At 31.5% G+C, this 24,259-nt stretch overlaps 5 protein-coding genes and 1 long non-coding RNA gene across 10 annotated transcripts; 2 read left to right on the forward strand and 4 right to left on the reverse strand.

Moving 5' to 3' along the window:
* Positions 1-3,361: 3,361 nt before the first annotated feature.
* Positions 3,362-5,628, reverse strand: LOC107886988 (uncharacterized). Of its 2 annotated transcripts, XM_016811108.2 has the most exons (2): positions 5,043-5,463; positions 3,362-4,961 (listed from the first exon to the last, which is right to left on the reverse strand). In XM_016811108.2, exon 2 carries the CDS (start codon positions 4,858-4,860, stop codon positions 3,553-3,555), a length of 1,308 nt encoding a protein of 435 aa, XP_016666597.2. In that variant the 5' UTR covers positions 4,861-4,961; positions 5,043-5,463; the 3' UTR covers positions 3,362-3,552. The 2 variants fall into 2 exon arrangements, with proteins under 2 accessions (XP_016666597.2, XP_040957822.1); XM_041101888.1 differs by having other exon boundaries at positions 3,362-5,628.
* An 876-nt stretch (positions 5,629-6,504) lies between these two features.
* LOC107886987 (APO protein 3, mitochondrial) lies at positions 6,505-10,464 on the reverse strand. 4 transcript variants are annotated; one of them, XM_041101898.1, is made up of 9 exons: positions 9,936-10,322; positions 9,383-9,764; positions 8,738-9,168; positions 8,006-8,458; positions 7,743-7,843; positions 7,392-7,592; positions 7,159-7,202; positions 7,010-7,084; positions 6,505-6,871 (listed from the first exon to the last, which is right to left on the reverse strand). In XM_041101898.1, exons 2-4 carry the CDS (start codon positions 9,760-9,762, stop codon positions 8,049-8,051), a joined length of 1,221 nt encoding a protein of 406 aa, XP_040957832.1. In that variant the 5' UTR covers positions 9,763-9,764; positions 9,936-10,322; the 3' UTR covers positions 6,505-6,871; positions 7,010-7,084; positions 7,159-7,202; positions 7,392-7,592; positions 7,743-7,843; positions 8,006-8,048. The 4 variants fall into 4 exon arrangements, with proteins under 4 accessions (XP_040957832.1, XP_040957825.1, XP_016666591.1 ...); XM_041101891.1 differs by having other exon boundaries at positions 6,505-7,084; positions 9,936-10,321; XM_016811102.2 differs by lacking the exon at positions 6,505-6,871 and having other exon boundaries at positions 6,929-7,084; positions 7,743-8,458; positions 9,936-10,389.
* Positions 10,465-10,597: 133 nt separating this feature from the next.
* On the forward strand, positions 10,598-13,499 carry LOC107886985 (ATP-dependent Clp protease proteolytic subunit 6, chloroplastic). Its single transcript, XM_016811100.2, has 9 exons — positions 10,598-10,823; positions 10,895-10,956; positions 11,152-11,221; positions 11,510-11,711; positions 11,843-11,908; positions 12,061-12,201; positions 12,706-12,759; positions 12,960-13,052; positions 13,246-13,499. Exons 1-9 carry the CDS (start codon positions 10,738-10,740, stop codon positions 13,291-13,293), a joined length of 822 nt encoding a protein of 273 aa, XP_016666589.1. The 5' UTR covers positions 10,598-10,737; the 3' UTR covers positions 13,294-13,499.
* A 642-nt stretch (positions 13,500-14,141) lies between these two features.
* Positions 14,142-15,289, reverse strand: LOC107886984 (mediator of RNA polymerase II transcription subunit 32). The gene has a single exon (XM_016811099.2). It carries the CDS (start codon positions 14,801-14,803, stop codon positions 14,393-14,395), a length of 411 nt encoding a protein of 136 aa, XP_016666588.1. The 5' UTR covers positions 14,804-15,289; the 3' UTR covers positions 14,142-14,392.
* Positions 15,290-17,567: 2,278 nt separating this feature from the next.
* LOC107888136 (uncharacterized) lies at positions 17,568-18,399 on the reverse strand. The gene is made up of 2 exons (XR_001681293.2): positions 18,223-18,399; positions 17,568-18,003 (listed from the first exon to the last, which is right to left on the reverse strand). It is a non-coding gene; the product is annotated as an uncharacterized lncRNA (long non-coding RNA).
* Positions 18,400-22,312: 3,913 nt separating this feature from the next.
* LOC121218478 (uncharacterized) lies at positions 22,313-23,893 on the forward strand. Its single transcript, XM_041095689.1, has 2 exons — positions 22,313-23,473; positions 23,667-23,893. Exon 1 carries the CDS (start codon positions 22,313-22,315, stop codon positions 23,444-23,446), a length of 1,134 nt encoding a protein of 377 aa, XP_040951623.1. The 3' UTR covers positions 23,447-23,473; positions 23,667-23,893.
* The last annotated feature ends 366 nt before the right edge of the window (positions 23,894-24,259 follow it).

Below are 24,259 nucleotides of genomic sequence, written 5' to 3' on the forward strand. Positions count from 1 at the left end.
TTATTTGGTCCATTATGAATTTAATGACAGGATAATTTAAAAATATACATATAATTTTGAGAAATTTAGTGATTAAATAAAAAAATTATAATTAAGTTACTAAAATACAGAGGGTGAGATTAATTTTCTTGTTTTGCCTTACATCATATTAGGTTGTTCAAATTTCGGTTAAAATGGAATTAACTGACCGAACTAATTTAATCCAATTAATCAATTGGTTATAATTTAGTCGGATGTCAATTAATAATTTTTTGAAATTTCAGTTATTTGTTAATTCGATTCGAAATTGGGTAATTAACCGAACTTTATAATTAATAATATAAATTATATGTAGTTTTAATTTGATTAATTCGATTAAATGAACACTATCGATTTATTTATTTAGATATGCTTTATACTTGTTTTAGCAAAAAATAAAAATATATAAATTTCGGTTCGGTTAATTTTTTAAAAAAATTGAACTTGATTAACAATTAAAAGATTAAAAATTTTGATTAATTCAATTAATACTAAATCAATTCAATTGACCGATTAACCGTTAGAACACTCCTACATTACATATGTTAAATGTATTATACTTGTAGTTATCCATTCTTTTCCATGCTTTTTCAAATATTGATAGACTTTTTCATGCTTTTCTTCATTAAATATCCAACACACAACACTTTTGATGGTGCCATTTTTTTGTTTTTTGTCTTTTCATTATGAGTACTTATCCATTATATTCATTATTTAATTTTATAAATAAAAAAAAAGTATTAATTAAAAAATAAATTAAAAACAAAAAACAAAATAATATATTTATTAACTAAAAAAAACTTAAAGTAATATGAAATAAAAATTACAAATGTGTTTAGGAGAGGAATTAAACTTAAGACTTAAAGATAAAATCATTATTATTTAACTGTTTAACCAAAAAAGCTAATATGTTATAAAAGCTTACATTTAATCATCAGACAAAAAACTAATTATATTAAAATAATCAAAAAATTACGATTTAAACGCATTTTCTCACATTCTCCCAAAAACAATTTATTTCCCTAAATATGAAAAAAAATCAACCTATTTTACCAATCGAATTTTATTTTTAAACATATTTAACTAATTAAGTGATTTATTTTTGTTTTGGGTGGGAATTGATAGAGACATGGTTTAGAAATAGAGAAAGGACAATAATTTACCAACTAATATTCAAGTATCAACAAACGATTTGTCCTCATCAATAGTTTTTTTGAAGATTGCTTGTCAAAAAGGCAATGGCTAATGCTATTATAGCTTTCAACTTGATTAAAAATCTCATGTAGGTCCCTTTTCTTTGAGAAACATATCAACTTGTTGACAAAAAAATCTATAATTAAAATTTCAATCAGTTAAAAATAAAATAAAAATAAATTCCTTATATGCTTTGTCTCTAAATCACTAACATAACGGGGCTTTCTTCACTTACCCGCAACTTCCTTGTACAAGTCACCTGGAGAGCGATAGATAGATAATTTTTTAACTTGTTTTTTTTTTTCTTTCCATTTAACTCTCTTTTTATTTTCCTTCTTTTTCATTAACTTTACATGCCTTTTCGCTTTTTAGTTTGCATATTTATTTATGAGTATCTTTGTTGTCTTCATAAGTCGTGATAGATAGATGACAGTGTCTGTCGTCTTTGAAATTTCACTGACCTCCAGTAATTTCTCTTGAAAAGTGGATGACTCTTTGTTGGTTTTCTAATTTGTTTCTATTTTGAGAGTAATTCAGAATAATGAATGATTTCATAAGTTTAGACTTATGTTGCTTTAAGTTTTGTGTTTTTTTTCGTTGTTTAATAAATATTTAATTTTAGAAGTTTTGTGTGCTCTCATAGCATCTTGTTTACTCTTGCTTTTATAATTGATTTTAAGGATAGTTTTGTCGTTATCCTTTTTAATTTGGTGGATGCTTGCTTCTTTTGCTAATTTTTACCTACAACTTGGGATCATCCAAAACTAGTTTCTTTATCGTATTTAGTGCTTGCAATTACTCTAAATACGTCGTGCTCGAGTTGTGACAAAGCTAATTGTCAACGTGCTACAATATTATATTGATGCTGAGGCTAAAACCTTTATTGTGTTTATGAAGCTTGTCCTTCATTGCCTATGATAAGTGTTTGTTGTCCCCCCACCACCCACCTTGAATTGTATGATTTTATTTATGGAATAAGTTAAATAAATTTTCATTTTAAAAAATAGACATGTAACCATCTTAACTTTGGTCGTGAATTTTTTTAACAATCCGTTAAAAATAAATAAATAAATAGGACATGTGATAAAATCACAACACATTTGTGGATGTAAAAATTTTCATCCCTAGTGCATATATAACTAGAAGTTTTATTGTGAGATACTTAAAATTATTAAATTCACACAAAATTACTTGAGTTATATTAAAGATCAGTTTGAACAACACATAATAATGGAATGAAAGTGTAATTACATTATACTCTCTTGTAATTACAAATAATTATAATTCTCTAGACGTATTTGGTTAACCGAATGTAATTACATTATAATTTTCTATGTCATGTATTTGGTTAACCTAATGTAATTACATTATAATTTTCTATGTCATGTTCGATAGTATAAAAAAAAAATCAGTCAGTAAAACTCTTATTATAAAAGAAAAAGATATTTTCTTAAAAGAGAGTAATACATTTTTTAAATAATTAATTAATTTCTCGTTGAATTGAATTTTTTATTCAAATAAACACTAAGAAAAATACATATAAAAAATGAATTTTCTAGTGAATAAATTTGAGAAAGGGACTCTAAGCTTGAAAATTCAATTTTCAACCCTGCCTTCTTTTTCTTTGATAGCTTGCCATTCATGAAAAGAAAATGGAGTGATGATGATTAGTAAGTAATGGGTTAGAATCTAACACACTACATATTTTTCCCAAAACTTATTTCATGGGTAAAGTTGTTGTGGGTGAATTAATAGTAAATGTAAAAAGATAAATTAAAATAAAAAAAAATATTTTTGAACTTTTTATTTAATTCAAGTTATGAGTTCTTTTATAATCACTGGAATGGTGGATCAGAAAAGAAATAAAACAATAGCAAAAGTTATAAATATTCCTTAACAAAGAAAAGGTCAATCAACGTTGACAGTCGCCATTGAAAGGCAGAAGAAAGAAAAAGTGGGAAAAAGGAAGTTCCATACTTTCCACAAGCATTGATTCGCCAATCACGATGAAAGTGGAACAGTGAGTATAAGAAAGAAATAGAACAATCCCAATTTGCAGCTGCTTAAACTCTGAATTGAAACATCAGTATTGATAAGATTTGGAAAAAGAAAAGAAAATGGGTAAAATCAAAGCAACAGCATAATAATATTCACAAAATCATAATCTCGTATAGCATAAAAAAACAAAAAACAAAAAACACAGTGATTCAAGTGGAAATAACTTAAATTATACTTAGTATAGCAACAGGTATTGTAATACCAATTGAAACTAATGAAATATACTTCCAAATTCTTTGATAATCAATCAAACTGAACCTTTGATAATAATAAAAAAAAAAATCAAACTGAACCTTGTGAACCTTTATTTCCCACTTTAATCTCGCCGCCCGCACCGGCGCTGCCTCTCATTTCACCGCTAACCGCCACACCAACGCCTTGATACTGAGGCGGCACCATAACACCCCCTGGGGCAGTATAATAAACTCGCCTGTCGTACGCTGCCATATGTGCGTATGTAGAATCTGGTACCCCTCCGCTTTGCGGCCTCACCATTTGCTGTGTCATGCCGGATATTGGCGGGTGTTGTGTCGGTGAAGGTTGTGCCACCATGTTGTAAACGGGTTGCTCCCGGTAGACTTCGGATGGAATTCTCTGTACGTTGGTGTAGTAGCCTTGACCGGCTTGTCCGGTTACCGGTCGAACCATTTGTTGCGTTGCTGGTGCAGAAGCTGGAGCTGGAACTTGTGGAGGCGCGTGGTAGACGGTGGCCGGAGCATGTCCTTGTGCTGGGATCATGTAGACTGGATGTTCAGAGTGCGGAGGTGGGCCGGGGTTTGTAGTTATGGTTGCAGGGAAACCTCCGGCGGAAATTGGTTTATCCGACCAGAATCCAGCTGTAGCTGGCACATGTTGTTGGAAAGTTACCGGTATGTTCACCGGCGGTGCTTTTTCAGGCATCTTCTGTGCGTAGTATTCCCCAGTATAAGCCATGGAAGCAGCGTCTTCAGTCTTCTTTCGATACATAGCGAGCTGTTCTTGATCCCGAATTTGAAGTCTTTGCAATTCCTGTAACTGTCTCTGAATTTCAACGGGATTCAAAACATGATCTGTCCCCACGACTTCCGGTATCGGAGGCGGAGGTGGGTTCACCGGTTCCACCACGGGATCACGGATTTTCACCGGCGGAGGTTGAGGCATCCCCTTTTCAATCCCAAACAAGAAATCCACATTGTTTGGTGGAATCACAACTCCACCCGGAGTCGTGCCGGAATTTAATGCCTCTACGAACCCTTCCCGCTCCGATTTCGCCCCTTCGGAACCGAAATTCCCTGAGTCAGTCGCCGGAAATATGAAAAGCCGCATCCTCGCTGGCTTAGCCGAGGCTCGATAAAGCCGATCATACTCATGCATCATGTGCTCGAGATCATCATCATTAGTGACAGAAATAAGGGCGTCAAGGTCTTCACCGGGGAGCTGGTACTTGAACGAAACCTCACCGTCGCCACCGTCGCAAAGAGCTGAGAGCTTGGAGATCATGGAGGAGAATTTGATAGTGCGTTCAACAGCTAGGATCTTGGTCTCTCCACCGATGTAAGACAGCTGATTGTCATGAGGGCGAGGGTGGATCTTGCCTCCATAGCTGCACATAAACTTGGCCTTGTAATTTTGAGCATGTTGCGGTTGGTCGTCCCATGGCGGCGGGTTTTCGAAGTCGATTTCTCGGGACCGTGGCGAAGAGTTGCCGGAGTCTGGGTATGAGTTATAAGAGTAATTCTCCATTAATAAAATAAATTAAAAGAGGGCTTACTGAGAAGAAGAGTAAGGCTTACACTTCACAGAGAATCCATGAAGACAAGAGACTAATCTATAATCCTCTGCCGTATGGAGGGAAAAGAGGGGAGAGGGGATATGATGACCGATAAGCGTATGGGAATTGTGTGCTGCGACATATGGGCGTGGATGTTTAAGGGTTTATCCGGGACAGGTGGCATGCATTGAGAATGATAGGATGAAGAGGAGAGTGCCTAGTGGGGCCAGCAAGACTTTGAGGGAGTGTCGGTGGGGCCCAGCCATTTCATTGACAGAGCGAGGCACTGAACAATCCACGCGCCCTTTCTCTCATTTCACTTTGGTCATGGTGCTAACTGTAACCATGATGCTGCACGTGGCATGTGGGTCCCGAATCTTTGTCCTGGGCAATAGGACATGTGTCGAACTTCTACAAATCTCCAATTCTCACTTGCATATATTGCAATAAATAAAATAAAACTACTCTTTTTGGTTTTTTGTGCAAAGTATGAAAAGTTGACAAGTAAAATAATTTGAGAAAAGAACAAATACAATATTTATAATTATAAATATTAAATCGATAAGGTGTACACATCATCTGTTTTAACCTTTTTAATATCATTTCAATATTTGTAATTAACCTCTTTCTAAAGTTTACATCTTTCTCATTTAAGGTTTAATTAGTTCTAATATTTGTAATTTAACTATTTCTAAAATTTACATAGTATAGGCGAAAGAATTCAGATAATACTATTTTAGTGGAGACTTTGTTAATTAATGGAGCTGGTTCTAGTAGTTTAGCCAAAATGTAATTAATTAGTTGTCACTTTAATCTCAATTGGAAAATAAAATTTGACATGTACAAAGGTCATAGAATATGGTTACGAATCAAATGACTAAGTTCGCGAAGTACAATTCAAAAGACACTACATGCTAATAGGAATGCGAGTACAAAGATTGTTTATTAATGTAATTGCTTAAAAGCTATTTATTTCTATAAAAAAAATCCCTACACTAAAAAAATAAGTTACAACCTTTAAACCTCAAAATTAGTAGACACCAAAATTTTAAAAAAATAAAAATAAAAAGGTTATATTTGTAATTTAGAATTTGTTATTTCTTTTTTATCTTATCAAAGTCTCGTCAAAGAAAATAGTGTATCGAACTGCATTACCAATGTGCTTTTCATGTTATTGTGTATTGTTATTGTGTTCGTCATTCTTGATTCGTTACTCGATTAAGACTAACCTAATCCTCTATTCTTTAGTAACCAAACCATACAGTTCACTTATATGGGTTCGCATATGATGGGTTCAACACCATCATGTAGGCAGTCCCACACTCAAGAGGCACGTGTTAACCTTAGAATAGGATACGTGTTGACATGCATAGAGGCTTACCTAGTACGCTACATCCAAAGACCATACCTTATAAAAAAAAAATTTAACCTCCATAACGATGAAAAGGATACTCACAAAAACACTCAACATGTACCATAACTTATATCACAACCAAACCAAACAATATTTGATATATTTGATATATGTATTATATATAACAAAAATTATAATATTAAATTAAAAATTACTTAGATGATGTGATATTATATATATACATATATAAATATAAGCAACATTTTATTTCCTAAGATGATATCAACATCACGAAATCTAGATGTCTCACTTCACCGTGTCGGTTCCGTTAATTGTCAAAAGCATTTATCCTGCACCCATTTTAATTACTGCCACTTCAATTTTCAACGCCATTAATGGGGGTTCATTCATGCACACATCCCCTTCATTCTCACCTAATAATTGGGAGTCTTTTGGTTATGGGGTTTGACTTATTTAAAACATGGCTACAATCTTATCTGCTGTTCCATCATTGGTGAAATTTGGACGCATGTGTCGAACCCAGAAAAGAGAAGTTCAGAACAACATATTCTTACATAATGAAATATATTTAAAATATCAAAACATTACTGCAAAAAGCTTCAAATGAGACTAACCAAATGTTCTTGACAAAGCTCTACTGCAATGATTGGTGCATAGTTCAGACATGAAATTGCAGCGATCCTTTGTTACTGAGATTCAAAAGAAGTGTGTTCGGATATACTCAAAATTTTAAAGGTTCTTCTAGATATTTAAATGATTATACCTTTATATCTATGTCCGGAACCATCAGCAGCTGTTTGCAATTTCCTACAAAATAATGTTACCGTTGTCAATGAATACATATCTAATAGTTTTATGAAATGCCTTTTATGTAAACAAAATTTAAGCTTCTGAGTTGACTGAACTGAAAGTCAGAAACTAAAAATTTATGATTCTACATTGAATGAAGTATGTTCAACAAATTAAAATGGAATTTCACTGATACGAATCTTTTACCAAATCGGATTCTGATAAATAGCTTTAATGTCTAGTTGAAACAGTTTATAGCTTTCAGACGTCCTTTTTAATACAAAAAGCAACAGCAATGAAACAGTATCTCTCTTTCAATTGATGATAGAAATTCCAGAGCCGCATCGTTTTATATTTCTGCATTATTGCAACTCCTCCGCTGGAGCAAAGACTGAAGCTTTGAAGAGCCTGAAACATAAAAGCGTTAGTGATTTCCACCAGGAAGAACCAAAATCAAACTAAGCTTACCAATGGCTAAAAGAACCAGGTTTTAGAGAGAAAAAGATGAGCAAGAAAGCATGATAGGACGAGCATGATTAAAAAGTTTGAAGAACATACTAGCAATAACTTTAGACCAAGAGATGAGATCGATATTTCCGGAGAGAGTTTGGAGAACTTCACAATCTGGCTCCGTGAGATCTATTCACAAATGAACCATCCTGTAAGAACGATGTTAAAGTTCAAGAGTTTTTCCGATTTGTTAACTAACTAATCATTAGGGTGAGAAAACTCTGACAAACTTTCATCATTTCTTTGCAACCGCCAGTTAGATACCCCAATTCCGAATATAATTTGTCATTGCTACATAAAACTTAACCTACACAAAAGCTTCAGCTATCCATGTATGCAATTCAGAGCAATGCTTTAAACAACCAACTTTTCTTCATCCCATTCAGGTACAGCAACGTCTTCCCTCATCATAACAACATAATCATTGGGCACACTAGCACCAGCCTGTGCAAACATCTCCACCACAGCAGGCAACATACCATAGTACTTCTTCAACTCATTTACTAGTGGTTTCTCGCTTTGAGTATCTCGTACGTGCCAGACATACACAGGAGGAACTACATCATCAATCGTTGCCTCCTGCCATGCATGCTGCCCATCCCTCATCTGATGCTTGTAGGCTTGACAATTTCGAACCCTGTGACCTTTAGGTCCTACCTGTATTTCTGAACAGTATCCACAAGTTTGGGCAGCATATGTTTCCATAAGTCTTGAGGCTCCTGAGCGCATTCTCTCCCATGCCTCCATCCCACGAACAGCAGTAGCTGTACCAGATATCAAACAATTTTGATCAAGCCTAGTAGCCAAATAGAAAACTATAAGGTTATATCCATGCCAAATTTGCATATCGTATAACAGATTACATTTGAAACTACCTTGCTCCTGTTTTCATCCAAAATTTCAAGAATAATTATACAACGATTAACCGGAGAAGTTTTCCAAGAGGTTCGAGTATATTTGACAATATGAAGCAGAACTATTCAGATAAATAAGAAATCAATCATAAGTTGAGAACCGAAAGTATAATAACTACAATAACTGACCTTGTAGATCACAAGGCTGCATGTCCACAGACTTGTTATCGTCACTTATATTGTTTCTCTTCTGCCAAAAGCCACATGCATAAATATCTTCGCCAGGTGCATCTTCTTTGGGGAATCTCTTCTCAAAGTCAATTACCCTACCAGAAATACTGTAAGCAGGAAAGACTCTTCTTCTAGTTGGATACTCAGGTAGATCAATGCCTGCTTGGACACACAATTCTAGAATAGCTGGAATCCGATCCACTTGAAGCCGTTCATTATGAGAGACAGCTCTCCCTAGCCTGTCATAGAGATGAAAAGATTCCACCGGAGGCAAGACGTGTTCAACGGCACCTCTTCTCCAACAGTGCTCCTTGCTTGCTGCACTACCCATAACATTGCAGGTTCTGATCTTATGTGGTCGATGGCCAAGGTGAACTTCACCACACACACTGCACCATGAGAGAAAGACAGAGAATAGAAACTTCATCAATATCTATATGGCCAGAATGAAAATAACAAGCCTACATATTTAAGAAAGACATTTCTGGGTTTAATACGTTTAGCCTCCTTCCACGGTATGATAGTTCACTTTTGATATTTATAATCCACCTAGAACAAGCCATTGTCAGCATATACATATACATATTTCTAGTCTGTTTTTACCTGCATGAATATATGGCAATACTCTGGGCAACCTTAGAAACACAAGTGAATAGTTGGATTCGGTCAGCGTTAACTTGATGAGCAACTGGGATCAATTCGTTAACCAATAACCCATTTTGGGGTGGTTGTAGAATCCTTTCACGCACTATCTGTCTTTCTTTCCTCTCTGCTCTACCAATACGTTTCAATTCATTAATATTTGTCACCCACGGTTTTCTCTCTGTTTTCTTGAGCTTCCTTGGAAACTCTGTGCAAGTCTGTCTAATAGTGTGGAACCCATACCGATGCTTTAACTGATTTCCAACAATTAAGTTCGTGGAAGAATTTCGCAAAGCTAGTTCCCGCAGCTTCGTCATGATTCGAGTTTGTCTTGGCAACATAGCTGTTAATAAGGCTTTAGTTTTTCTGTTTTCTCTTTCATTTAGACATTTTCACAAACATTTTACAAGCAATGTAAAATAGAAATGCCAAATTCCCAATGTGTATATATGACAATATTTACACGAAAATCAATAAAATGGAACACCATGAAAAGACAGAGAGATAGCCTAACCTTCAGACTATTGCGAGTTAAAGTCACCGCCAATCTTTCAGAGAAGGAAATCTTGTTACATAAACAAACGCTCAATTATCAGAGCAGCCTGTTTGTGTACAATGTTGGATGAATATATATTTAAATTAAAAAAAAAAAAACTAAAACACCTTGTCCGTGAACTTAACTAGATCTGACCTGTAGCCTGTTCCTCCAAACTCGAAAGTTTTTTGAAATTTAAAAAGATTTGAATAAAATTATTATACTTAAAAAATAGATTTAAACAAATAAATTAAGCTCGTTTAAAATATATATTAGGCTCGAATTTAAATATTTACGGCATGATCTTGATCTAGTTCATTTTTAAAGTTGTTACTATACTAATTAAAAGTAAAATAAATTGACAAAAAAAATAAACCTTTAAAATTGTGAGTGAGTAAATTATTAAAATATCTATTTGTTTAATATCAAAATTAAGAAGTAGAGGATAGGTGTTTTTATAAAAAGAAAAGTAAAAAGTTCAACTGGCCCAATTTAACTACTCTTTTGGACAAGGCCTAATTGAAACACTAAAATTTGAGAAAGAAGAAGGCGAACAGATTGGTCCAACAATCCAAGAAATCGGGCTATCGGCAAATAGAAGTTCCTAGAAAAAACTATGGGTCAAATCGTAACCCAGAAACAAAGTCACCTGCTTCAGCTGTAAGCCTGTAACCGCGATTCTCGTTGCCCTTGCTATCACCTGCAAATAACTCTCCCTCCCTTCCTCCGAATTTCTCTGAAAAAAATCTCAAATTCCCTTATTATATATATATTTACAAGAATGGTAGCTTCGGCTGTTTCAGCTTCTTTCAATATCTCTCTCTGTACTCAAACCAGACCCACTTCTATTTCATCCCTTTCTCCCAGGTACATGTTTTCTCTGAATTTGAAATTTGTTTTCTTTTTTCTTTTTACTTTAAAATAATTTTAATTTTCAGAAACTCGACGAAGTTGATAGTCTCTGCATTGCCATCCCCTTCTGGAGACTCTTCTACAATGGGTAACTTCTTTATTCTTGAAATTCAATTAATTTCTTATTGACCTTTAATCTTGTCTTAATTTAAGTTGCACCCTTTGGTCAGTGCTTTGTAGACTATAATTTTGTCTTATTTATATTCAAGGTTTTTGGTTTTGGATATTTTGAATTGCTTGTGGTATCTGCTTTGTACATATAAATTGTGTACCTTTGTTTCAGGGTTATCTAGTAGAACTGCTGGGCTACCTATGATGATCAACAAGAGGGGCTTACTTGAATCCAATCCAAGGTTTCTTTATCTTTTTGCTGTAATTAACATATTACTGCTTTGTGTCTGTATTGGTTTTGAAGGATGAATTCGTTGATGGTTTAACGAAGGTGTCCCTTACACATTGTTAGGAACAAAAAGTCAAATTTGGAATGAAAATCCTTTGATCAAATTGTTAAGATTTTGCTACCTTCTAAGCTATATTGTATGTTAGCTATTGGATGAGACAATGTTCGCACCCCTCTACCAAACATACCATCAGTTGCAGTTTATATTATATTAGGCATCATAGTACTTTTTAATGTACAGCTACGATTCAATACAAGCTAAAACGGGGAATCCACCTGTGATGCCAGCTGTAATGACTCCAGGGGGGCCTTTGGACCTTTCAACTGTGTTATTCCGAAATCGTATCATCTTCATCGGGCAACCAGTCAATTCACAGGTTGCTCAAAGAGTTATATCACAGCTTGTGACTTTGGCAACTGTTGATGAAAATGCGGATATTCTGGTGTGGTTATAGCTTTACTAATTCTGTTTCCATTCTCTATTTTTCCATTTTTGAGTAGGTTGTAGGACTTCTTTATATCCAGATTTTGAGAACCTTCTCTTAGTTTATAACTTTAACCTATACCATGTCAGGTGTATTTGAACTGCCCTGGTGGAAGCACCTATTCAGTCTTGGCAATCTACGATTGCATGTCTTGGGTAAGATTCTAAACCTTTTTTTATCCCATTCTTCTGTATTTTTCCTTACTACTCTGTGGTATGAAATATTAGTACTTGTTCAAATGAAAAGGGTGCTGCATACTTTTTTCAAATAGTCTTATTTTGCAAGCATCAAATCGTCTTTATTTCAGATAAAGCCAAAGGTGGGCACAGTTTGTTTTGGAGTAGCTGCAAGCCAAGGAGCTCTCCTTCTTGCTGGTGGAGAGAAGGGCATGCGTTATGCAATGCCTAACGCTCGTATTATGATACACCAACCACAAAGTGGATGTGGGGTATGATTTAACTTTATTTGCATTTTAGTTGCTACATTTTGAAAAGAACAATCGGTAAAGTAGATAAGAAGATTTGAAATGGATAATACATATCTGGTTGACTTGTTCAATAGGAATGGTTATTACTATGACAGAAGCATTAATTTGTCGAAATATTCATGCAAAAACTCTAATTTAATCATTGCATTATTTATTATGATTAAAGCTTTGAATTATTGGTTTGATAAATGCATGCTTTCTTTGTATTTAGGTGTATGTTTTGCTGTAGAAGATAAACTCTCGTTTCTTGTGACTAAATTTGTGGCATTATATAATGATTTTGAAGTTCTTGAACTCTCTGATTTATCGTGCATTTATTGAAATTGATCGGACCTTACATTATTTCTTATATGATTTTGAAGTTCTTGAACTCTCTGATTTATCGTGCATTTATTGAAATTGATCGGACCTTACATTATTTCTTATCAAAATTGATTTCATAATGCAATATTTTTTTTCTTGAAGGGTCATGTTGAAGATGTCAGGCGCCAAGTGAATGAAGCAGTTCAATCTCGCCATGTAATTTCCTCTTCTTTAATTTTGCACTTTTTTCTGAGTAACCACCAATGAACCAAGTGGATCAAACTCCGTTTTATGCTTTCTGAATTTCCCCATTCCTATAACTGTGTTCTCTATGCTAATACGAATACACTCAAAGCACCAAAATACTCTACCAAACCTTTTTAGCCTTTTTACTGGTACTTTTTTTTTTTTTGCAGAAAATTGACAAAATGTACACGGCTTTCACCGGCCAACCACTTGAAAAAGTGCAACAATACACAGAGAGGGACCGCTTCTTATCTGTTTCCGAGGTAATGTTGCTTTCTGGTTGTGTTAAAAAAACATGATGCTTGTTCTTGCTTCTTTCGAGCATGAGAAAAGACGAATGACCTTGAGTTCAAATCGATTTTCCATTTTTAAGGGCCCATATTCCCTGTATGTTTAAATGGAAGCCAAGACTTAACTAACGAGTGTGCTATCTTGCTGTGGTGTTTTCTCTAACAGGCTATGGAGTTTGGACTCATAGATGGTGTGCTTGAAACAGAATATTGAACTCAGTTTGGGGGTTTTTTATGTCCTCCATTGCAATGCTGCAATTCATTTGCCACAATTGATATTCTAGAGCTTACTTTCATAGTTAATGGAGACTTTAACATTGTTATGAATTGGCATGTATAGACTTACAGGCCAAGTATTTTAAATTATGATTTTTGTTTCGGTCTCTTAAAAGGATAGTAAAAGTAGTGTGTTAAAATGAATCAATTTTCATGACACTGACAGTTACATGAATTCTGTCAATGATTCAATGCCTAATCGATTCAAACTTAGTACTTAAAAAAAAAGAAGAGTTAAAATTCTGCTACAAATTTAGTCTATATATTGTAATTCGATCAATTCATTTTGCTATCAGTCTCATACCATGCTCAAGTTGTCTCGAATTTAACTATTTTTAGCTCTTTCTATCATGATCAAATGGTAAAAATTAAATTCATTAGCTAAAAGTACGTAACTTTTTGAAAATCACTTGGAGATATTGAATGTTTACATATGATAAATTAGAATACAAGGACTACATCTATAATAAACAGAATTTAACCTACAAAAATTCTACAGTTCAGTGTTTGGACCTTCATGTATGAAACATACATTAAATTGAAACATATAATAATATGGATATGGTGTTAAGATCATCTAAAAACCTATACATTTCCTTTTTTTTTTTAAAAAGGAACAGAAATATGCTGAATATGTATACTCATATTGGATATTCAGATTCACCCAAATATAAGTAAACAACAAGCTCCCTGATGATCTAGCAACTGCAACACTAAATGATCCCATTTCAATCCTCCCATGACCCTAATTTTGTAGGACTGTAAATGTCCAATGATGCATAAACAAAGACAAAAAGACAAACTACTATTCAACCTGTGGTTATAAAAATTACATAGCTTGGAGATGGGATGCTTCCCATAAACAATGGCTTTGCACTATAATTTACATAATTAATACAGAAGATGCCATCCCTCTGAAATTCTACAACAACAAACTTAAAGCAACGAGTTCATTAATTTAACGCATATAAAACTATGGATTTTTCATCATTTGGCAATTTAAATGCACATTGAATCCAAAAAGACAAACACCCTACCTACTGACCACCATCCTCCGAGAACCTACCATCGAAAGGTGTCGATGGGTGGGCGGCGGCAGTTCCCGAACCGTTCTGCAACTCAATCACAAGCCATCTAACAGCTTTACTCATCTGCTCCAAACGGACGGCACTGATGGGGGGCAGCCCAGTCGACGGCTCCGACGAATTCCCGGTGGCTTCATCGACTAAGCACTCGGATCCTATCCTTTGTTTGATTGACTCAACAAACTCCTCAGCTTGATCGCAAGCCAGTCCGAAGGTTTCCCATTTTTGTTTAAAGCTTTCCAATGCCGTATCGGTGGATTCCGTCTTTTGGGCAGCCGAAGATCCCTTAGTTTCGAGGACATTACCTGCTGCTGCAACAAATTCTTGGTAGGCTTTGTTTAAGGAATCTACTATGTTATCCATTACTCGCAGATGGTCGTTGATTGAGAAAGCTGTTTCGGGTTGAGGCGGAATAGAGTAGTTTTTTTACCACAGCAGCCCCCCGCCGGTCGTGGAAGAGAAAGAGAGCGTCACTAAGAACGATATGGGCCTTTTGTTTGCAATATTTGGGTTTCGTTTTTTGCTATTTGTTTGTGCTTATTTTGGGTCAGAATACTTCGTTGTTTCGGTTTGCTTACAACTGCAAACAATTACTTCACCATATTCTCACTCGCAAAGGACTTTTCGAGCTCAATTTGCATGTCAGGGAACTCCTCCATAGATTCTCGTGTGAGCCGAACCCCTTCTTTCTATAGCTTATAAACAAAATGCAAGAGACTTGTCCCAATGTTAAGTTGTTTTAAAATACCTTTTATTTCAAACAAAGTTTACACCAAAGTATTATTAGCTGAAATTATTAATAAGTTCGTTTTAGTGACTAATAATTGAATTGTTCAAATTTTTATATTTAAGTTATCAATGTTTTAAAATCGATGCTATATGATTTTCTCTGTTCGTATTGTCTACACTAATCAAAAGTTTTTCCCCCTTTTTTTTATAATTCAACTTAAATTTTCTTTTCATGAAATAGCTTTGGACATCACAAACCTATGAACCAAAATTCAAACAGTTTTGTTCTCTGATCTCTGATCGTATGTTCTTTTACTCGTTAACTGGTATTGATCCACCATACCGATCATCAAATCATCACTTAAAGCTCATTAACGAAACTTTTTTAAAAAAAATTAACTACTCAATGATTTGAATAAAAACTTTTGATTAGTTTAATGATTTAAATGAAAACTTTTAAAATAGTTCAGTGATCATATTATAATTTTTTTAATTAAATAACCAAAACAAAAACTTACTAATAATTTAGTGACTATTATATAGTATTTTTGGGCTTTCTTTGGACCTTTTGTTATATTGATTTTCATAAAAAAAAATCTAAGTTTCAAAAAAGATAAAAAAAATTATAAAAAATTTCAAAATTTAATAAAAAATATAATAGTATAATATAATATTTTAAAAATTATAATTTTTTATCTCTTATTTTTTTTTGAAAGAAATTTTCAAATGTTATATGCTGTTAAATTTTTGTGTTATTGTTTAGAATTATCCAGATTAACAATAAAGTTTTAATTTGATTTGTTGAAATTCTTTTAATTTAATTAGTGAACTCCATCTACTTATTTGTTTTAGGCTTATGTTTGGGCCTGATCTTACATGGGACCTGGCCAACTTCCCCCATTTATGAAGTGTTGTTTTACCGAAAAAAATTGTACTAAATATTAGAAGTTATAAACTTCAATATTAAGATATATTTTATTTAAATAATAAATTATATTTGATAAATATACATATGTAATAATATTAGAAGGTTACTAACAGAGGTAAAGTCAGGAAATTTTTTTAGGGAGCCAAAATTAAATTATAATTTTTACAATAATAAAAATATAATTTTTAAAGGATTAAATCAAAATTTTATTATTTTTAAGAGGATCAAAAACTATTTTAAAATTTTAAAAATTTTAAATGATTAATTTTAAGGGGCTCGGTGCACTGCCAACCCCCTAAATTCCTAGTTACTAATAGCATGTTTAGTATTATATTTTTAGATGTCCATATTTAATTTTAACCACGAGCTTTTCATCTTTAAAGAATGTATGGAAACACTTTTCTAAATTAATGAAGAGGTAACACTGTTGAGAACCAATAATGATGCCAGTTTTATGAATAATTTGTAAAATTTCATTTGCACCTAAATATACAGTAAAGTGAAAGCATCTCACCCACTATAAAAATTGGTAAGTATATATATGTATAGACCTAGAATATGCTCTAAAGTGAGTATGCATATTCAAATATTGGTAAGCATAGATTTTGGTACTATACTTTTCTAATGAAAAGGAAAGGGAAAAAAATAAAAGAAATAAGTAAACTATAATAGAGGCCATTTTTATTTCTGTCATCCACCTATTAAAATTTATAAAATAATTATTTAATTATTAGTAAATTATTTTTTGATCACTCAACTATAAAAAATTATAAAATGATTACTTAATTATTCAATTAGGCCCAAACTTGGGGGTAATTTGGGAGTGCGGCCGCCTAGGGTCCAAGACTGGAAACGGTACAATTTTTTTTTAATTTTGTTTTTTATTAAAGGAGCCCAATTTATTATATTACATTTTATAATTTTTTGTAAAAAGGGTTCCAATTTATTGTTTTGCCTAATGCTCAAAAATATCAATATCAATATTAAATTTTGTCTTCTTTTTTTTTCACAAACTAGCTAATGTAAAAATGGAGACACAAAAAATCCAATATAATTGGGTGACCAAAACAACAAAACTGAATAATTGAGTAATCATTTTGTAACTTTTAATAGTCTAATGACTAAAAAATAAATTACTAATAATTGAATAATCATTTTATAAGTTTTCATAGTTAAATCACTACTAATATAATTTATCCAAAAGAATTTAACAACATTCAAACAAAAATTATAAGCGCACAAAGTGTATGGGAGATCAAATGAACCATGCTTGAATAGGTACGAGAGTGTTTGTGTTTTAGTGTCGAAGACCCAAGATTCAACACGCAAAGGCACAATCTCGTCTACATGCATGCTTAACATCTGTACAAACAAAATCTTCGAAAAAAAATATTTTTCCCCTCAAAATTTTCATTTCAAAGGAGCTCAAGAACTATAATTCTCAAACTGAACAGTAAAAAATAAATAAATTCAACAAAAAAAAATTGAACTCTCACTTGTTCCCATTAAATTCCATCCAAAGATCGAAAATGAAAACCAAACATGTTTATATTGCTGAAAAACATGATGATAAGAAAAATAAATAGATAAAAAGAAGAGAAAATGGAGTTACCTTCTCTAATCATCAAAATCAACAATGGAATGGTCGAAGATATCGATCATGTCCTCATTAACAGGGAACGTCGTATTGGCCGTTATCCTTTGCTTCACGGAATCAACTAATTCTTGAGCTTGATCACATGCCGCTTTGAACGTTTCCCATTTCTTTTTGAAATTTTCCAATGCAGTATCCGTTGCCGCCGTGCGCTCACAATCGGAAGACGCCTTTGTTTCCAACACAGCGGCGGCGGCATCAACGAATTCTTGGTACGCATTCTCTAGGCAATCCACAACCTTCTCCATCACTCTTCCATCCAACAATCAAAATTCAAAAATAGCATTATAATTTATTTAATTCTTTGTTTGATTGAATGGAAATTGAATCGACGAACAAAATCCCTAAACCGTAATCAAAAGCCAAAAAAAAACTTATTTTCATCGATTAATAACTAAAAAGATCGAATAAACTTGTTCTAGAATAAGATCAGATAAGCGCATTTAGCGTAAAAGAAATTGCATGAATTACCTTTAAATCGAGAAGCCGTCGAAAAGGTCGAGGAAAAACGCAGGAAAAAACAGATATTTAAACTTGAAATCAGTGGAAGAGGCAGGATCTTTGGCAATACTTGGATTTTGGCCTTTTCTTCATATATGGTAAGTACTCGTTACTTTCGCCAATTCCAAATTTATTTTTAAGTTACACAATAATTATAAATTACAGGTCTAATAAATAATTTAATATTTAATATTTATCTTTTTATTTGATTTTATTTTTTAATTAAGTTTGACTTTTAATTTTTAGAAAAAAGTTGAATAGTTTATTAATAGGGATGTTGACTAAAATATTAATGTTTTAATTATATTGGTGTGGCAACTCGTATGGCAGTTCACATATAATTTATGCTAGTATGACACTATTTGTCTTATATATCACATTGATAAATAATTTAAAATTTATAACAATATTAAAAAAATAAAAAGTTCATAAATTTTAAAAAATAATATGAGTTACACGTGGGTTATCATGTGAATGGTCATATTTAAAATTTTAACATTTTATTCAATATTTCAAATTAAAGAAACAATAATTTAGCTTTTTTGAAAGGTTATGATCAGATTTGACTATTTTTCAAATGTCAATAGTCAAATTTAACTAAAAAAAAAGAATAATAGTTAATTTGACAAAAGATATAAACATTAAGAGTTATACCTAATATAAATAATAAATGAAGCTTTAGTTGAATGAAAGTACAAATGTAAAAAACTAAAGAGGCATGGTTCAAATCCTATTACGGAATTATGTATTTATTTTTCTATTTTCCTATATAAAATGACAAGCACGATGATATTTTTATCTTTTCACAACTAAGTTAATGCCAAATTAATCCGTTTCACCAATTTAATCCGAGAGTATATAATAAGTATAGATATAATCACAATTACAATTACAAATAATACATTGTAGAGATATATTTAAACAAAGTAGAATCAATACGTACAAAATTTATAAATAATATGACTTAAACTAAAATAAATCTAGAGCCTCTGTACGGAACTCTTAATTGGTTAGTAGGGAAAAAAAATACAGTTTTTAAATATTTTTTATGAATTAAAAAATGTGAAATAGCTTAATTGTTATTTTTTCTAGATTAAATAATTATTAATCAGATCTATGAATCTAAATTAATGAACATAGTTTTAATTTTTGAATGAAATTATAAAAATATTAAAATAATATAAATTCATACTAAAATGAAAACAAAATGCAATGTTGATACCATATCAATTTTTGTAAACATGGACCATGTATATCATTACAACACTGACAGTTTAATTCGACTAAGTTTGGTTAAAATAGCTTTAGGTGACTCTACTTTTCATATATTTAGAATTTATTTTTTTATTTTTATTTTTAAAAATTTAATTTTTATATTTTTAAGATTTTATATAACTTTTTAATACATATATTTATTACATAATATTTTTACTTAGATCAAAAGTTTTCATAAATATAATAATAAGGTTAAAATATGTTGTTAGCTTCTTTGATAATATGAGATTTAGTTCCCATACTTAAAACATTAAAAATTAAATCTTACATTTTCTATTTAAAAATGTTAATCTAGACATTAAAATTATAAATATTTTCTGTCAAAATTTGTCAAATTTAAATAATTTTAAAATTATAATATTGTAGTAAAAATATAAAAAAATAATTTATTGTTAATATTTTAATATTTAAAATATAAATTTTAAATATTTTTAAGTAATTAATATTAATTATTTATAAAAATTAATTCAAATATATAAACTATATTTTAAATATTAAAATATAACATATTTTAAATATTAAAATATATAATATCACATATTTAAAATAAATTTCAATAGGAAAGTAATTACATACCCAATATAAATATTATATAAAATACTTTATAATGGTTAAAATTATCTTTTGTTCCTAAAAGCTTTTTTACCAAAAGTAGAAGCTAACAAAAATTACTTTTACTTTTGGATTCAAAAGTACTTTTCGAAAGCATTTCTGACTCTAAAAATTATTTATTTAGTATTGCTTATAACTCTAAAAACGATTTTAACTCTAAAAGCATTTTTTAGAAGTAATGTTAAACTAAGCCATAATCATACTAGCACGACAGTTGCGTGACAATTTTTTTGACAAATTAATTTTTGTTTTATAAACTTTAAAATTAAGTTATTTCTATTTTGATAAGTCAAAATATTATCATTAATAAAAAAATTATCAAATTAATAGCTTCACCCGTTAAATTCATTTTTATTTCCTTTACACCGTAAAAGAAATTGACTAGTGAAGTACAATTCAGCTTTAATAGAATATATGAAAATATTTTTAAAAAACTGCAAAATGATTGAAGGAATCCGGAAATATCTTAAGATAATCTTTAGGTATCATGGGCAACTCTAAAACATTTTGAAAGCTAAAAGATGTCATCCAATTTTTTATTTAATTTCTGATAAATTTAATATAATTAGTTTAATTATATTTTTTACATGTTCTAATGAATCTAAATAAACAAGAATATTACATAATTTAATATTATAAATCGTAATTAATTATATATTTGACATGTTCAGAGGAATGTAAAGAAAAAAAATTATGGTTAAAAATGGTAAAAATTCTTAGCTTACAGTTTGCAACATTTAATCATACACTACGTTATTAGTAATCCCATCCTTTAGGGACATTTTCAAAGTCAATCATTTTGACTAAAAAATAATAAAATAATTAAAATATGAATTTGTATGTTGATTTGATGATCATGATGTTCATCATCTTAAATGTGGTTTGGATTCAAATAACGCTAGTTGCATTGCTGTTAGGATTTTATCCTGATATTTTTATAATTTACCAAAAAAATTAATATAAAATAAAAATATTTATAAATATTAAAAATAATCAAAATATCACTATGTAAATATACACTATATCAAAATTAATATCACATAATTAAAACAATATTAAAAAGTAAAATTCCTCAAAAAAAAAAACAACAATATCACTTGATTTATTAACTCAAATTTACCAGTGGAATGATACTTTTAAAAATAAAACCAGTGAAATTTATGGAATATATAATTAAATTTATTTATAAAATAAAAAATAAAAAATTTCAATTGTAAATCAAATTGATTTACTTATAATCCCAACAAATTCGATAACCTAACAATAAATACAACCAGAAGAAAGATTTGATGCCTCACTTTTCAAAAGAACTCTAATCTCATCCGAATTACTCTAATTTAATTATATTCCATATCTCTCTGAATCTTCTAGTCTTCAACCCTTTGAAATTCTAACACTCTATCACTCCCAAATTGAAATTTTCTAGAAATGAAAGAACACGATATCATGAGGAAAAGAAAAAGCACTCATGTCGAAGAATATCATCGAAACAACTCACAAGCTTTCGATGGAGAAGATGAGGATTTGGTTAGACTATCATTGTCTAATAATACAAGGAGTGACTATTTTAACAATTAGAGTTATCGTTTGACATTATTATTTGGTCAAAACTCATAAGACATTTAGATAACAATTAACATAGTTTAAATATTTTCGGTATTAGAATTGGATTTATAGAAGGTTGAGATAATGTTTGATTTTTAATGTTAAACTCTGTAGTATTTTTTATGCTAAACTGACTTTTGACAGGAATGGAGGACTAATAGTGCTGTTTGCAACATGTTCGCTGTTTTACATAAAATAATATACTTTTCAATCTTGTATTAGTTATGTGATATTAAATTTGATATTACTTGATTTATTAATTCAATTTAACCAGTGAAATGATACTTTTAAAAATAAAACCAGTGAAATTTATGGAATATATAATTAAATTTATTTATAAAAAAAAAAAACGTGATTCGATAATTCTATCCCTAAAACAATTTTAACTTAAAATCAAATTGATTGACTTGATAAATACGATCAGAAGAAACTTTTCAAAATTTCAAAAGAAGTATAATCTCATCCAAATTAGTCTATAATTTATTCCATTTCACTCTGAATCTTTTAGTCTTCAACCCTTTGAAATGCTAACACTCTATCAGTACTCTCAAATTGAAATTTTATAGAAATGAAAGAACACGATATCATGAGGAAAAGAAAAAGCACTCATGATCATCGAAGCAACTCACAAGCTTTCGATGATGAAGATGAGGATTTGCTTAGACTATCATTGTCTAATGATACAAGGAGGACCGGAGCTAGATTGTCGGAAGAACATTCTAGTATTCCTCCACTCTCATCCTTGTCGGTGATGCCACCGCAACAATCATCACCTCAACAGCAAGCAGCAGTCGCAGCCGCAGTTTCATTGTCAATGCAAACGCTGCTTTCTCAACCGATTCATCCTCTCACCTTATCAACTTCTCATATCCTTTTTAACCCTGGTTTTATGTCACCTCCGGCGGCTTCTTTCGTTTATTCCCAGGAACCTGTCTTGTCGGTGACGGGGTCTTCCTCTCAGGCTGTTCTCAGCTCCTCTATATTATCTCAATCTTTGTCTCAGGGTCCGGACTTATCGGTACCGGCGGCTGCCCCTCATAATCTTATCAACTCATCGTTAGTATCCCAAACTTTGTCTCCTGGTTCCCTTTCTTACCCTCAAGAACCTGTCTCGACGGCGGTGGCGGCGCCTGTTTCCATCACTAGCAGCAGTTCTCCTCGACCTTCACGTGTTCGGAGGAACCCTACACAAAACCTACGAGAAGGTAAAAGCGAGACGGTGGAACCACCATTCCCATGGGCCACGAACCACCGAGCCACGGTCTATAACATTAACTATTTGTTATCCGAAAAAAACATATCCAAAATAACCGGTTTTGTTCAATGCAAGAAATGCGAGAAACAGTACTCCATGGATTTTGATTTGAAAGAAAAGTTCAGTGAAATCGGGAGCTTTATAGCTGAAAACAAGAACTCCATGCACGACAGAGCCCTTCTTTCATGGTTGAACCCTGTACTACCCAAATGCAAGTACTGCAACCAAGAAAACAGTGCTAAGCCGGTGATTGCCGACAAGAAAAAAGATATAAACTGGCTGTTTTTGTTTTTGGGACAGCTGTTGGGATGCTGTACTTTGGAGCAGTTAAAGTATTTCTGCAAACATACCAAGAATCATCGTACTGGTGCTAAAGATCGGGTTCTTTATCTTACTTATCTTGGACTCTGCAAACAACTTGATCCTACTGGCCCTTTTAGCCGATAAAAGCTTCATGTAAACTGAGGTGACAAGGTAACTCAGTTTAGGATCCCGCAGGTTGTCTTTTTAAGCATTTTAAATCTTCATTTTATGCTGTTACTACATTAACTTCACTGTTTTATTAATGGCTACAGCATGTATTTCTTGTGTTAGTAGAAATAATTTGTAGAATTCTTTTACTTTATATATATATATTACTAATATCCAGAATTCTTTTATTTTATAGAATTTATATCTTCTTTTGGAGAGGTGGCGCTCGTGAGGACCAAACACAAAGTGACGGTCCATCCTTGTTTTATTTTTCAAGTGTTTAGTGATTATGTTAATTTTTAAAAAATAGTGATGATATAGTTTTCAGTTTATTGAATGTAAGAACAGATGAGATTTCACAACTTCTTATACATTATTACTTAAAGGTTGTTTTTAGATTTTCTAAAGTTTATATATTTTTAATTTTTATTTACTTTTTATTTTATTTATTTTAATATTATATTATTCTTTAAAAATTCTACGTTTAAAAATTTTGATATTGTTTAAAAATATTAAAAATAAAATGTAAAATATAATTTTTATAATTTGAAATCTATATTTATTAAATAATTTAATTATATTTTTATTATTGTTGAATTTTGAGCTTGAACTCCAATGGAGGAAATAGATAAATATTGTCTGCAAACCCTAAGTTATAAAGAAGAAAATGGAGTTTTTAGTCATTTAAAAAAATAATTTAAACTTTTATCACTAAAAATATAAAGAATTAAAAGAACTTTTGTTCACTTTATTTCCATAATTAACTTACTTGTCAATAAATTATAGACT

The sequence above is a fragment of the Gossypium hirsutum genome, chromosome A03 (assembly GCF_007990345.1).
Source record: "Gossypium hirsutum isolate 1008001.06 chromosome A03, Gossypium_hirsutum_v2.1, whole genome shotgun sequence".
NCBI classification, from domain to species: domain Eukaryota; kingdom Viridiplantae; phylum Streptophyta; class Magnoliopsida; order Malvales; family Malvaceae; genus Gossypium; species Gossypium hirsutum.

What these genes read in the sequence shown, in the direction of transcription:
- LOC107886988 (XM_041101888.1), bottom strand. Translation starts at nt 4,992, where the DNA reads ATGGAGAATTACTCTTATAACTCATACCCAGACTCCGGCAACTCTTCG.
- LOC107886987 (XM_041101898.1), bottom strand. Translation starts at nt 9,762, where the DNA reads ATGTTGCCAAGACAAACTCGAATCATGACGAAGCTGCGGGAACTAGCT. An exon ending in ATTGCCATATATTCATGCAG is followed by an intron (nt 9,169 to 9,382) that starts GTAAAAACAGAC and finishes CTCATGGTGCAG; the next exon opens with TGTGTGTGGTGAAGTTCACC. An exon ending in GCAGCCTTGTGATCTACAAG is followed by an intron (nt 8,459 to 8,737) that starts GTCAGTTATTGT and finishes TATCTGGTACAG; the next exon opens with CTACTGCTGTTCGTGGGATG.
- LOC107886985 (XM_016811100.2), top strand. Translation starts at nt 10,738, where the DNA reads ATGGTAGCTTCGGCTGTTTCAGCTTCTTTCAATATCTCTCTCTGTACT. An exon ending in TCTACGATTGCATGTCTTGG is followed by an intron (nt 11,909 to 12,060) that starts GTAAGATTCTAA and finishes TCTTTATTTCAG; the next exon opens with ATAAAGCCAAAGGTGGGCAC. An exon ending in AAGCAGTTCAATCTCGCCAT is followed by an intron (nt 12,760 to 12,959) that starts GTAATTTCCTCT and finishes TTTTTTTTGCAG; the next exon opens with AAAATTGACAAAATGTACAC.
- LOC107886984 (XM_016811099.2), bottom strand. Translation starts at nt 14,803, where the DNA reads ATGGATAACATAGTAGATTCCTTAAACAAAGCCTACCAAGAATTTGTT.
- LOC121218478 (XM_041095689.1), top strand. Translation starts at nt 22,313, where the DNA reads ATGAAAGAACACGATATCATGAGGAAAAGAAAAAGCACTCATGATCAT.